Genomic DNA, 13,882 nt, shown 5'->3' on the forward strand with positions numbered 1-13,882 from the left:
GAGGGAAGCCGGGGTCCCGGGTGCTTGCAGGCAGCCAGAGGGAAGCAAGCCTGGGTACCGGGTGTCAGAGCGAAGCCGGTGCCAGCAGCCAAGGGAAGGAAGGCCTACTATTTCATGAATTTCATGCATCAGGCCTCTAGTGCAATTATAAAAACAAAAACTGAATGTATCACTAGTTTATGTCACACTGGGTTTCTGAAGGTCCTATTGGTTTGGAGTACACTGTGTGCTCCAAGTGCTTGTCTACATTTAGGAAACTGACATGCAACCATCCGCCAGTCATCTGTTGCTATTTTGTACCCTTTTGTTAGGCAAGGCACTGTCTATACAAGAACAAATGAGATAGGATCTTGGCCCTTGTGAAACTTGTCTTTGAGTCAGAGAGGAAGGGAGCAGGTCTGCAAAGCACTAAGTGAAAAATAACTCAGTTTCTCTGATCTTCTCTCTGCTTTCTATTTAGCGGTCTAAAAGGCATTTAGTAATGCTTAACTTCTATTTGAAATGTAGGATAGGTTAGGAAAATCAAAATATATTACTTTCCCTTGCTTGTACTTGTAAAATTTCTCTTATAACATTTCAAAGTTGTAACAAAAATCTAAGAGAGTTCATGGCTTTTTTTAAAAGTAAGTTTTGCTGACATTAATTATGAACATCAGAAAAATACATTTCTAAAGAGGTTAACAAGAAAGATGTAAATACAAATTTAAGAATTAACTGAAAAAGTGTTATAGGCAATTCTGTTTTAAACAGCTTCAAAACAGAAGCATTTAGGGGGAAATTCTCTCACATTGGAAAAAATGTATAAATAGATTTTCCAATCTTAAAGGGAATCCTTTAAAAGAAAAGTGTTTGCCCTTACCGGTTTGGCTCAGCAGATAGAGCACCGGCCTGCGGACTCAAGGGTCCCAGGATCGATTCCGGTCAAGGGCATGTACCTTGGTTGCGGGCACATCCCCAGTGGGGAGTGTGCAGGAGGCAGCTGATCAATGTTTCTCTCTCATCGATGTTTCTAACTCTCTATCCCTCTCCCTTTCTCTCTGTAAAAAATCAATAAAATATAAAAGAAAAGTGTTTAATGCTTTTGAAATACTTGAAATCAATACTAGACCAGCTTAAATAAAAACTATGAATAAATTCAGCATTTTTAAAAACTGTCCTAAAAGAACAATTGGTGTCCAAGAATCCATGTCAATTGCAGTCATGACCTGCTTTTTGAATTCAGGGTGTTAAATAACTGTAAACATCACCATATCCCAGAGATAAGACTTACATCCAAACGCCTATATAAATCTGGAATATCAGCAAATAGGATGAATAGACACACAGCCAGCTGTACAATCAGCACAAGGACAAATATATCTGAGGAAATAAAAACACAAGCTATCATTTAGAGAAATCAGAATATAGAGTGTCACATCTATTGAAAGACATATTCTAGATTAATGCTGATTAAATTTACTTGATTTCCACATCCAAACACAGCATAATCAATGGAAAGTACTCATTTCTATGCAATGGGTCTCACCTCTAAAATGTCTATGCATGTCCTTGAGGCAAGTGGCAATAGATAGAGGATAACATTGACGATGTACACTTAGATTATTACAAGAAGTTATCTTTATTATTACAGAATAAATGCCTTGAAGGCATTCAAGTATCTGAGTGTCTTTAATGCAAATCATCTACCTCAAATCTTTTTCTGGGGGAAAAGGATGGCTGTAAATAAACATGTTTTAATTGCAATCATGTAGAGGTCAGCATTCTATTGCTTTGTCATCCCAAGAAGAAGGGCAACATAATTTTCTCTGAACAAACGTTTATGAGGATATTGATTTTTCAACTTATGCTTCTAAATTTTTCCGATTAGAGGGGGGTAGTGATGGTGTCCAAATAAATATCCTGAAAGTGGGTCCCATATTTCTAACACACACTCTGTTCCCAGCTCAGAATGTAAGGAGGTAGGAGATGCTTTGGCCAAGAACCTCCACAACTCTGAAGTCAGGTTCCTCCAGGCTGAAGCCACTCCCAGCCGGCCAACCACATGATGCCAACCTGCCCATTGTCTTCATGGCAGGAGACACGTTGCAACTGAGCGCTGTGTTCCTCCTCCCTACCTCCTCCAGGATGAATTCTGACAAGCAGCGCAATAAATGAATCTTTCCAGTTTGGAGGGATCCCATGCAAAGACACCTAGAGACAGACTTCTGGTGAAAGTAAGAGGTGGATAAAGAAGCCTTCGCATTTCATACAGCTTTGAGGGAGGGAACAAAAGACCACAAAATGAGGTTGCACAATGTGTTTCACAGCAACCTGGATTGGAAGTCAGGAGACCCTGAATGAGTGCCAACTCTTCAGCGGCTCCCTGAATGACCCCAGGCATGTGTGTCTTCCTCTCCAATGACCTCTCACCTCTGACCCTGTACAATTCTACTCACAGTTTTTATAGGTCGGCTGCCTGAATGGTTTTCCTTTAGAGAAGATAAGAGCCACAATAATGCAGTTGATTGTTCCCAAGAACCATATAGTTGTGTTCTCAAAACTTGGGAAGCCATCGTTACTTTCAACTTTTCCTGGAGCAGTTGGTGGCATGGTTAAATCTGAAATGCTTTTATTTTGCACTGTGCAGGCACTGAAAAGGAAACCAAAGAAGCCAATGAAGTAAGATGACAGACACTTACGGAGAATACATGCAAGACTCCATGGCCTCAATGTTTCTATAATTGCCAGAACTTTGGGAAAGAATATGCTGAAAAGTAAAGAGGAAGAAACCAGCACAGATGGAGCCATGTTTTGGATAGATAGATATATAAATGATAGATTAGATAGATAGATCCAAGTTATTTATTTAAAAAATTGAGCACCAATCATGTATATTAATGCTATGTGGGAGAGAGAGATGAGTACATCATGAATCTTTCCCCTGGTGTCTTAATATCTCTAAACATTTATAAGAGTGACCACATAATTTATCATTCAGCAGGTACAGATTTGAACGAGGAAAGAAAAGATATTAATAACGTCATTAGCTATCAGGCTTAAACTGGGGATATCCAAGCAAACTACAATGCATGATCAGCCTTGATAGAAAAGATGGTCATAGAGGATCATCTAAGACAGGCAAAGATGAGTGCCAATGAATGTTACTATCAAACTGTATCACAGAGAAACGAAGGTCTCTGGAAAAGTACCCAAGGGACTAAAGGAAGCCAAATCCTTTGGCAGAATGAAGACTCAGTTGCCTCCTGCCGTATGGGCCATGTGATGTGTGATAGAAATTAGAGAGTGGGAAGCTGGCATCAAGTCTGTGGCCCTACCTGTGCATCCCCATGTTGTACCAAGGCTGCCTCTGAACCAGAATGAAGCCCACAGTCTGCATGGCCAGGCTGAGAAGTATGTTGAAAATCACAGAGAGCAGCAAAGGCGGGGAGATCAGCCTTCCCACAGGTCTGAAAGGCACTAGCTTGGGGTAGGCACCATTCAAATTCACTGTAAAATAAATTCAAGTGTTATATATATGAGAGCAGGGAAATGTTACATTCTTCTTTAGAAAAACAGTGTAACTTCTTGGGCCCACATATCTGAGGAAATTGACAAATCAAAGTAGGTCACAAACTGAATGAACAATATAATAGTAGATTCAAACTGAAGTCATATGAGAAATTGGTAAGGCAGCAGACATAAAACAACCACAAGATGCCCTTTCTGTGTCTATTAAACCGGCAAAGACTATTACATTATAGGTGAGGGAGTATTAAATGCACACTTTTCTTATACTGCATGTGTGAATATAAATTGATAAAAACCTTCTGAAGGGCACTTTGTTAATGAATATGAAGAGATTGAAAAAATTTTGTAACTTTTAATACAGTTATTCCACTTCTGGAATTTTATCCTATTCTAAAAAAATATCAGAAATATAGCCAAAACCGGTTTGGCTCAGTGGATAGAGCGTCAGCCTGCGGACTGAGGGGTCCCAGGTTCGATTCCGGTCAAGGGCATGTACCTGGGTTGCAGGCACATCCCTGGTGGGGGATGTGCAAGAGGCAGCTGATCGATGTTTCTCTCTCATCGATGTTTCTAACTCTCTCTATCTCTCTCCCTTCCTCTCTGTGAAAAATCAATAAAATATATTAAAAAAAAGAAATATAGAAAGATGTTAATCACAGCATCAATTGTGGCACATCTATATAATGGAACAACATGCAGTCACTAAGATGTAATGCTTTCAAATACTTAAGAAATTAAACTATGAGGACATCAGCAAAATAGCAGAGTAAGCAGCTCCAAGATCCCATCCCTCCATTAGAAACATTGAAAAACAAGCAGAAACTGTAAGTACCAACTTTGTCAGAACTCTGAAAAATAGACAAAGGTTTACAGCATCCAAACAAATGCTGAATCAAGAAAAAGACAACTTGAAAATATTAGGAAAGCCCTGTGCATTTTTACCTGCCATTGCCTCCCTCCCCCCAGTTCAGTTACAAACGTGAAGATAGTAGCACACATATCAGGTGGGAGACCCTGGTTCCTTATTACAGAGAGGGAAGAGCAGGCTTTATCCACAGATTATTCTGCATGTCTGTTCTAAATTGGCTGGGGACTCCTGAAGCCCTGGTGCAAGGTGCTCATCTCTGTTTCACCTAATGCAAAACTTACTTGGGGTGGGAAAGCAGCATGCACTGCTCCAAAGCATTGCAAGGTTAACAAACTACCTGCAGTCACTGAGGCAAAAGATGACACATAAAAAAATGCCTAAAGCCTGGGAAGAAAAGCTAAATAGTTTCTTTGGGAGATTGTGGTATTCACCATCACCTGTGCGTACTGGGGGAATATGGAAAGCCATGTACATGACCAGGACAAGATACATGCTCAGAAATGACCAGAAAATTCCTATGCTTTCAGCTCAGAATGATCTCTAGACTCAAGCTTGGCTAAGTGTTGAAGTGCCCAGCACAGAACCAATCTGCAAAGATTGGGGCGGGGGGGGGAGGTATTTCTCTGTTCATACTTTTGAAACTGACAGAGTTCAAGGAAATCTCTGTCAAAACACTACCTGAGCCTGACTGGCATGAATCAGTTGTTGAGCACTGACCTATGAACCAGAAGGTCAGGAGTTTGATTCCCGGTCAGGGCACATGACCAAATTGCGGGCTGGATCCCAGTGTGGGGGGCATGCAGGAGGCAGCCAATCAATGATCAATGATTCTCTCTCATCATTGATGTTTCTATCTCTCTCTCTTTCTCCCTTCCTCTTGAATTTGTGCATGGGCCTGACCCCATCAGGGGTGGGGCCAGCTAGAGGGAGGGGCTGCAGGAGGGTTCCAGGGTGTGTCCGGCCCATCTTGCTCAGTCCCAATCAGCCAGACCCCAGCAAGCTAAACTTCCGGTTGGAGCATCTGCCTCCTAGTGGTCAGTGCACATAATAGCGATTGGTCAACTGCCCCCTGGTGGTCAGTGCACATCATAGTGAGTGGTTGAGCATATCATTAGCAAATTATGCTTTGATTGGTTGAACAGATGACTGGACGACCAGACACTAAGCACATTAGGCTTTTATTGTCCTATATAATAAAAGGCTAATATACAAATCAACAGAATGGTGGAATGACTGGTTGCTTTGATGTGCACTGACCACCAGGGGGAGTGCCTCTCAGCCAGAAGCTGGGCTCACAGCTGCTGAGCGTAGCAGCAGTGGTGGGAGCCTCTCCCGCCTCCGTGGCAGCACTAACAATGTCTGAGGCCAGGGAGCAGGCCTAAGCCATCAGTTGGGCATCTCCCAAGGGCTCCTGGACTGCAAGAGGGCACAGGCCAGGCTGAGGGACACCCCCACACACACCTGAGTGCACAAATTTCATGCACTGGGCCTCTAGTATAGGATATATATAAAATAGAAAAACCCTGGAGATGCTTGTTATCATAGAAGAAATGAGAATTGTTTTCAAATATTTGAAAGACTGTCCTGGGGAGGAATTCAGACTATGCTGTGACTCCCCAAATGGCAGAACTGTGATGGGGAAACTTACACAGAGATATATTTGGCCTGATGTGAAGAGAACTCTGTTAATGATAAGGACTGTCCAAGAGTGTTCTTTCAATAGATTTAGCAAGTATTTAATGAACTCCTCTGCTAAGTCAGGCTCTATTAGAGGCCCTGGGAAGACAGCAGTGATCAAGACAGACAAGGTGCTACTCTCATGAAATGCACACTCTGGGTGAGGGGAAGCAGGAAAAACATATAAAACAGATAAATATCATACTTTCAGATTGTGACAAGTACTGTGAAAAAATAAAGCAGAATTGTGTGCTACAAAATAACTGGCTTGGTCATTGTTTAAAGTGACCTTTATGACGTGGTGACATTTGAGCTAAAATCTGAGTAATAAAGGAAAGTCAAAGTCACATGAGGATCTAAAGAGAAAATAGTTTGGGCAAAGGAAATAGCAAAATCAAAGGTGCGGAGATGACCACAACTTGGCAATGCTCAAGAGACAGAAAGACTGGGGTGCCTGGAACAGTACACAAGTAGCAATGTGGTTAGACATAAAGTCGGAGAAGTGGGCAAAAATAAATTATGGAAGACTTTGGCCTTAGTGGAAATGAGAAGCCACTTGAGCATTGTAAGCAAGAATATGACAACAATATTTAAATTAAAAAAGAAACTGGCACTCTTATCGCTGTTTGAAAAGTAAATGGAAGTGAGGGGATAGCAATAAGAGTGGAAGCAAGACAGTTGTATGGTTATTGCAGTGATCTACAGGAGAAGTGACAATGATTTGTGACAGTGGCTACAATAAAGATGGAGAGAAGGGGTACAGAATATTTTTTGGAGGTAGAGCCAATAGAAATTTCATATGTATTGTATGTGAAGGCTAAAAAAAAACAGAAAGAGAGAAATTAAGGATAATTCCAGATCTTTGAATAACTAGGTAGATTAATGATGCTATTTTAAGAAATTTTATTTGTGTGTGTTTTTTTCACTGACATATTTCAAGTGCCAATATCAATTAATGTTGACCAAGAATAGCAAGGCAAACAAAAGCTTTATTTGAGGCCTTAGGAAATGAAATTTATGGCACACAGATTTGGGTAGAAACCTGATTGTGTGCCAAGGGAAAGAGAGAAAAATGTGGCGTTTCCAAAGGAGTTATACAAGCTGTTTTGAGAGAGTTGTGATAGGTGCTGGCAGGCAGACTTGCGCTATGCTATACATGATTAATTGTTTCTAGGTTAAATTGTTATTTCTTAATAGAGAGTTCAGTGATGCAGAGCCAATTCAGGATGTAGCCATTTGTAGTTTAGCTCAGTTCAAAAGTTCACTTTCACATGGAGGGAGGTGAGTTAGCTCCTCTTCCTAGAGGCCTCCCCGTTCCATTTTGCATTGCTCTCTTGACAATATTTACTCCATTTTACTATTTTTCTTACACCTATTTCAGGAAGTAGTACAGACTAAATAGTAAATATTTAATGGTTTTGTTAGCTGTAAGATCTGATAGAATAAAGAGTTCTATTTGGGCATGCTAGGCCTACATCCTGCTAAATCCAACATTAGGTGCTGAGTAGCTACATTTCCAGAGCTCAGGACAGACATCAAGGCAAGGGATGTAAATTTGGGATATATCATCATGTATAGTCATAGGATTGGTTGAATTCACTTAGGCAGACAGTGTAGATTGAAAAGACAAAAGAACCCAAGAACATTGGGATGAAGACTTGTAACATTTCAAAAGTCAGAAGACAGGTAATAAAGCAGAGGTCAGCAAAAGAAATGGGAAAACTGTCTTCACCAAAGTGATACATAATCCAGGAGTGTGTGGTATCACAGATCCAAGAGAAGAAAACTTCTGCTGAAGGAGTGTGCTGTTGAGAGATTCAAGTACAATCAGGAAAGAGAAGTGTCCGTTGCCGTCAACGGAAGTCACTGGTGGACTTGACAAGAGCAGCATCAGTAAGGTGGCTGCTGAAGCAGTGATGGTAGTTCCCTCCCCCTGAACACGTTCTCCAAAAACAGTCTTTGAACAAGTTTTTAAAATAAGTTGGCATGATGGTTGTTAAGATTGTGATGAGAAGATATAAGAAGAAATAATGTGGAAGCAAGACCCTGAGGCATGTAGAGAGGCAATGCGAGACTTGTACCTTTCCATGCATCAGTAGCATGCATCCTCCCAGCCAGGGGTGGCTGGAGCTGGCTCACAAAGGCCAATTTCTGCTGAATTTGCAAGCCAATTATTAGACGCAGCCATTATAAAAAATAAAGGATGTAAACTTACAATTAAATAAATATGTGAAAAACAAAGATAATGGACACTCAAAACTGATAACTTTTAAATTATTTTATATTTTAGAATTATCTATGTTCTTGAAGTTAATAATGGAGATTACACTTAAAAGTGTGTCATGTCTGTAGTCATTACATCATGAACAAAATTTTTCTTTTTTTTTTTTTTACTGAGGAAATATTCTTCCAGCATTCAAAAACCATTATCTAATTCAGAAATAAGTTGTTTACATCACTGATGGATGGTTAAAATTTCAACATAAGTTTTTGTTGTTTTGTCATTCAGGGAAAGAAAAATGTCAAGAAAGTTTTATGTGAAAACTAATTCAATCATCAATAGCATAGGTTGACTATGGATATAAGAATTTGGTAAAACTCAGTGAAAGCATTTTGTGAGAATTAATTGACAGACTGGAATTTACAAGAAAGACATTGTATATTTGATTATTACTTGAAAATTGTTCACCACACATTTTTTTTCAGTAAAGTTTATGATAAATTTATGTGCATATATGTAAAATCATATTGGGGGGGGAAGCCATTTGTTAAACATTTGCCAACCTACCACTCTATCCCCTACCAAACATCAGCACAGACCAAGCATCCAAATTCATGTCCTTAAGTGTTAGAATCTGGCTGATTGAAATGATAGAATTAGAGATGGCAAGTGGAGAATGTGGGCATACATTCTAACTAACTGGGAAGTTGGACAATAAGGGGGACAGCAGATAGTGGTGGATTTTCGTCAATGAAGAGCTTTTATTTATTTTTTAAATATTTTTTATTGATTTCAGAGAGAGGAAGGGAGAAGGGGAGAGAGATAGAAACATCAATGATGATAGAGAATCATTGATCGGCTGCCTCCTGCACACTCCCTACTGGGGATTGAGCCCAAAACCTGGGCATGTGCCCTGTCCAGGAATTGAACCATAACCTCCTGGTTCTTGGGGCAATGCTCAACAACTGAACCATGCCTGCTGGGCAAGGAAGAACTTTTAAAGAAAGAAGGTATGGAAATATATTTATATGCTGATGGGAATGATCCAGTAGCCCAGAGAAAAGATGACCATGATGGAGGAAGGGATTATTACATGAACAAAGTTCTTAAGAAGGAAAGGGGAGGTAGGATTTAAAGCACAAGTGGGGCTGTTGGCATTTACATGTAACAGACAGGAAAGCAGAGAATTTGGAAAAGATGATTGTTAGTGCTTGGGTAGGAAGAAAATCCCACAGCAGGGAAATTGTAAAGACATTCATTTATTAGTTAGAAAGTGGGAGTGGGAGTGGCTTAATGGCAAGAGGACCTTTCTCTGTTCTAGATCTCGTGAAGCTAGGATTTGGACATGAAAAACATACAAGATATATGTTAAGCACATTTCACTTATAACTATAGCTAATAGTAAAAGCACACCAAAGCCAGCATTTCTGATTTTCAAGGTGTTGTTTTTGTTTGTTTTTTAATATTTCGTGACATTTATGGACGCTCCATCTTTTTTGAAAAATAGCAAAATGACTAGCCAGCTTTTCCCTTGCTAGCACTTTTTTCAGCACTCAGAAATGAGGATTCCTTCCTCTTTCCCTCTCTGTATATACCTTTGGGAATAAGTCAAACATCACAGCTGCTGCAGCTGCTGCCCTCCCCTCCTGGAGGGCCTTCTGGGGAGCACCCCTGGGAAGAAAGATTTAAAAACTTCTTACTTGTTGCACCAATAAGAGTTGTAATGGCCAGATCCTGGAACAGAAACTGGTAATTTGACAGGCTGTTGGTCTCCTGAAAATAAAAACGAAAACAGCTCAAAAGAGTTGTGACCTTCTGGATGAAGTTTGACATCAATTTCATTCACTTTCTCATGGCAATTTAGGATTGTCAAGTAAAGTACCTAGAAGATGGTGTGGTCAGAGGCCTGTTTATGTTGGTGGGAGTGCCAAGGCAAGGCTGTGAAATCCTGTACAACCAGGAGGCCACGATCATGTGCATTCTGGGCTGGGTCCTTTGTGCATCACTATCTCCCCTTGCTGAGGGGAATATCTCACTCTCCCAGATTCATCTCTGCTCTCTTCTCTACTTGTTAGCAGAAAAGTTGGGGTGTCATCTGACACTAAAAGAGTGCATTCCCAATAGTAACAAGTGACAAATGGGTGGTGATCTTACCTAAATTTTACTGATGGAAAATGACAACGGAACCAACTATTTGCTTTCTTGGATGTTGATAGAAAATCCCTGATAAAGCACCTTGATGTTCTTTATGTCTTACATATTTCAAGTAACTTACCCCTTGGTGGAAAGGCCATAATGATAACCTATGTTTAACTCTAGTTTTGAGCAAGAGTTATTGTGATTTAAAAATAGAATCAAATCTCTACAAATAACTTCTCCAGTTCATTCATTAGTGAGTGGGAAAAGACATAGGTAATCCAAAGGTAACAGAGCTAAAACTTTCAAACCAGGAGCGAGAGGGCAAGACATAGAGATAAATCTAGATATCTCCAGCACAAACAGAGTTCCCTTTCTCTGTGATAGCTAATATAAGAAGCCCCCACATGTTGAGTCCACAAGCAGTAGTCATGGATATTCTCCTTTTATGTTCGGTTAAATAGTAAAAGCCCTCTCAAGACCTATGTGTGTTTTTTTGTGGTACAATATGTCAATTTTTAAATCCCTATGTGCAGAGAGTCAGTAATATGCTGGCTTGTACTAGCTCATAAGAGTTTATTGCTAGATTTTTAGAAATTTTGTGACCTGGTTGTTAAACACAGCCTATATAAAAATCTTAAATAATACAAATTTATTATTAAATAAATTATAATGAAAACAGAGGCAATAAGTACTCAAAACTTGGCACTTCCCAATCATTTTCCTATACTTTACTGTTATGTATGTTCTTGAGATTATTTGTAACTCTGGTATCTATATGGTGCAAGTACTACATAAAGTATGCTACTGTACGTGTCTCCCCAACTCCATGTTCAGCTGGATCACTGGACTCCAGCCATGGTGGGAGCATTTACACCACTAAAATTGGCAAACATTAATAAGCAGGCCTTATTTTTCCAGGGAGAGCCAGTTTTGAAACAGTCCAGCCCCCAATCAGAGAATCATCTCTTTAATGAGTGGTATGCAAGAGGACAGCCACATTGGACTGGAAAGATAGAGACCTGGCCTAAGCAGGTGGAAGCAACAGCAAGAGAGAAAGTGATGTGCTCCCTTCTGATCCTCAACTACCACTAGATAATTCTCTCTCAGAGAACTCACACCAACAACTTTTCCTGCGTGCGTGTATCTATTTCTGATTTATTTTCAAAACATGAACGATCATTTTTAGAGGGGCCGTTAGTGCTCCAATCTCCTATTTGCACTTTAAGAGGCATTGCGTGTTGAGAGTGCTCCGCCCCTTGTCCCAGTTCTCACTAACCAAGAGGCTAGGTCCCAAGTCATACCCAGTAGAGCAGCAGAACACCAACATACTGAATCATGCTGTACAGAGCCATGTACTTAAACATGCAAAATGAGGTAACGAAGGCAGCACGTCCTTCCCTGTGTGAGAAAAGAAACGAGAAAGTAATGAAAGTGATGAAACAAAATGAGGTCAGTTATTCTGTGCTGTTCAGCTGAGCTCAGGAGAAAAGATCAAAAGTCTGACTAACTCCATTGTGTGCCTGACAGACGGGACAGCCTTGAGCCAGTGGGAGCGGCTGTCAGCGAGCTAAATGACTACATTTTCAAGAAAGGCCAATTCCACTGCAAGGTCCACGGGCCTCGATCCAACCAGGGAGCCAGATTTAGAGCTACTCTTATCCTTTCTGCAGACATTATTTTAGCTCAGAGTCTGGGGACTTGGGCTGGTCCCAGATCTCATACCTACTCACTAATGTGATTTGGAAGGTCATTTCCCTTCTCTCGGTCACAGTTTCTTCATCTGTGAACCAAGGACTATAAGTAACATTGCAGGTTTGGGGGCTAGTTTCATGCAGGTGCTTCAGGAGTTTGCCCAAATATTTCATTCAAATTTCATTTGTGAGTCCCAACTTCTTCTAAAACTGGACTAAAATAATATACACATTCAAATTAGTTATGTATCACATTTAAATAGACTAGAAACAATGAGTCTGTTCATTCTTGTTACTATTGTTTTTCTGTGGGTAAAGGGTATATATATATATATATATATATTAAAGCATAAAATAAATTACTTGTAAAATGCCACTTTTATTTCTTTCATTTGGGAAAAAAAATAGTGTAAATTTACTTCTGGGTGTAATGGTTTCCTGGGGTCCAAAGCCTTATCCTCACCCCCAGCTTTTTCCTGTACCAGGGCTTTGCTGCTGCCATTTGTTCTGCCTAGAAGGCAGTTTCTCCCATCCCTCACCTCCTTAGAAAGGCTTTCCCACACCACCTCACCTGGCACAGCAAATTCTGCCCCCCTGGTCATCTTCCTATCTTTCACATTGGCCCTGATTTATCTGTGCGTGTGTTTATTGCCTGACTTCTTCATTGGAGGAAAACGTCATGCGATGGAGGGACGTTTGATTTACTTGCTTCTGCCTCCAACTGTTCCTGGCACTAAGTGTCTACATTATAAATGTTTGTTGAACAGATGAATAAATAAAGAAATAAAAATTGGAAGGAGCTAGCCAAATCATCATTTTAATGTGGGGAAAGGAGTATGGCATTTGTAGATAAAACACATTTAAACAAAATTAATTCTAATACCATCTCCAATCCTATATGGCTGTGTCAGCTTGGGTCATTCTCTGAGCCTCAATTTCTTTCTTTTTTAAAAAAAATTTTTACTTTTCAAATTTTTTTTATTGTTGCCACTATTACACATGTCCTTACGTTTCCCCTTCCCCTTTGCCTGCCTCATCCCAGCCCCCTCCCATAGCCTCAATTTCTTTATTTGTAGAAGAAATAGTGACCATTCCTACATCTCCAGGCTTTTTGAAGTATAAGAAAACAGGCATTAAAACACTTTATAAACACACTAGAGGCCCGTTGCACAAAATTTGTGCAAGGGGCTCGGCCCTCGCAGCCGCAACAGCTTGCCTTGGCCCTCGCAGCCCCAGATTCGTCTGGAAGGTCATCCGGTCTAATTAGCATATTATGCTTTAATCATTATAGATACTAGTTATAATAACCCAAAGCAGCCACAGTGCTAACTACCTCTGTCATTTAAAGAATGTACCAGAAGTATATATTTGAGGGGGTGGTGGAAATAAAGCACCAAGGGAAATTTTAGTAGAAGCAGCAAAAATAAATATTTTGGAAACTAGAGATGGGAAGGTTATCCTAAGGTAGCATAAAGAGGCAAGAGAAAGGAAAGAAAATGGGGAGAGAAAATTTCTCTCAATTCCTCATTATCAAGCATCTAAGAAGATACATGTAAATAATAATCATCATCATAATAATATGATCAACACTGTCAAAGCAGTAACAAGTGCCAGATTCCAACTTTCTAAAAGTAACCTACTCAGTGATTTTTATTAGAAATGTCACTGTTCTCCCAGGGTTATTTTAGCTCCGGGGAAGTCCACTGGGAAGTAGAATGTTTGACCGAATTCTCCTGCAAAGCACCTCCCCACCCAAAGATGCAAAGTTTCTCTGGTCTT

The 13,882-nt window shown here is 40.1% G+C and overlaps 1 protein-coding gene across 1 annotated transcript in view; it reads right to left on the minus strand.

Moving 5' to 3' along the window:
- ATP13A4 (ATPase 13A4) overlaps nt 1-13,882 on the minus strand; it is a 123,390-nt gene that overhangs the window by 11,080 nt on the left and 98,428 nt on the right. The window contains exons 24-28 of the mRNA XM_081087044.1: nt 11,714-11,810; nt 9,974-10,046; nt 3,315-3,486; nt 2,436-2,629; nt 1,271-1,359 (exon numbers count right to left, since the gene is read on the minus strand). Coding sequence (XP_080943170.1) covers nt 1,271-1,359; nt 2,436-2,629; nt 3,315-3,486; nt 9,974-10,046; nt 11,714-11,810 — 625 coding nt within the window. The remainder of the gene's footprint in view (nt 1-1,270; nt 1,360-2,435; nt 2,630-3,314; nt 3,487-9,973; nt 10,047-11,713; nt 11,811-13,882) is intronic.

This window comes from Myotis nattereri, assembly GCF_964212035.1.
Source record: "Myotis nattereri genome assembly, chromosome: 3".
NCBI lineage: Eukaryota > Metazoa > Chordata > Mammalia > Chiroptera > Vespertilionidae > Myotis > Myotis nattereri.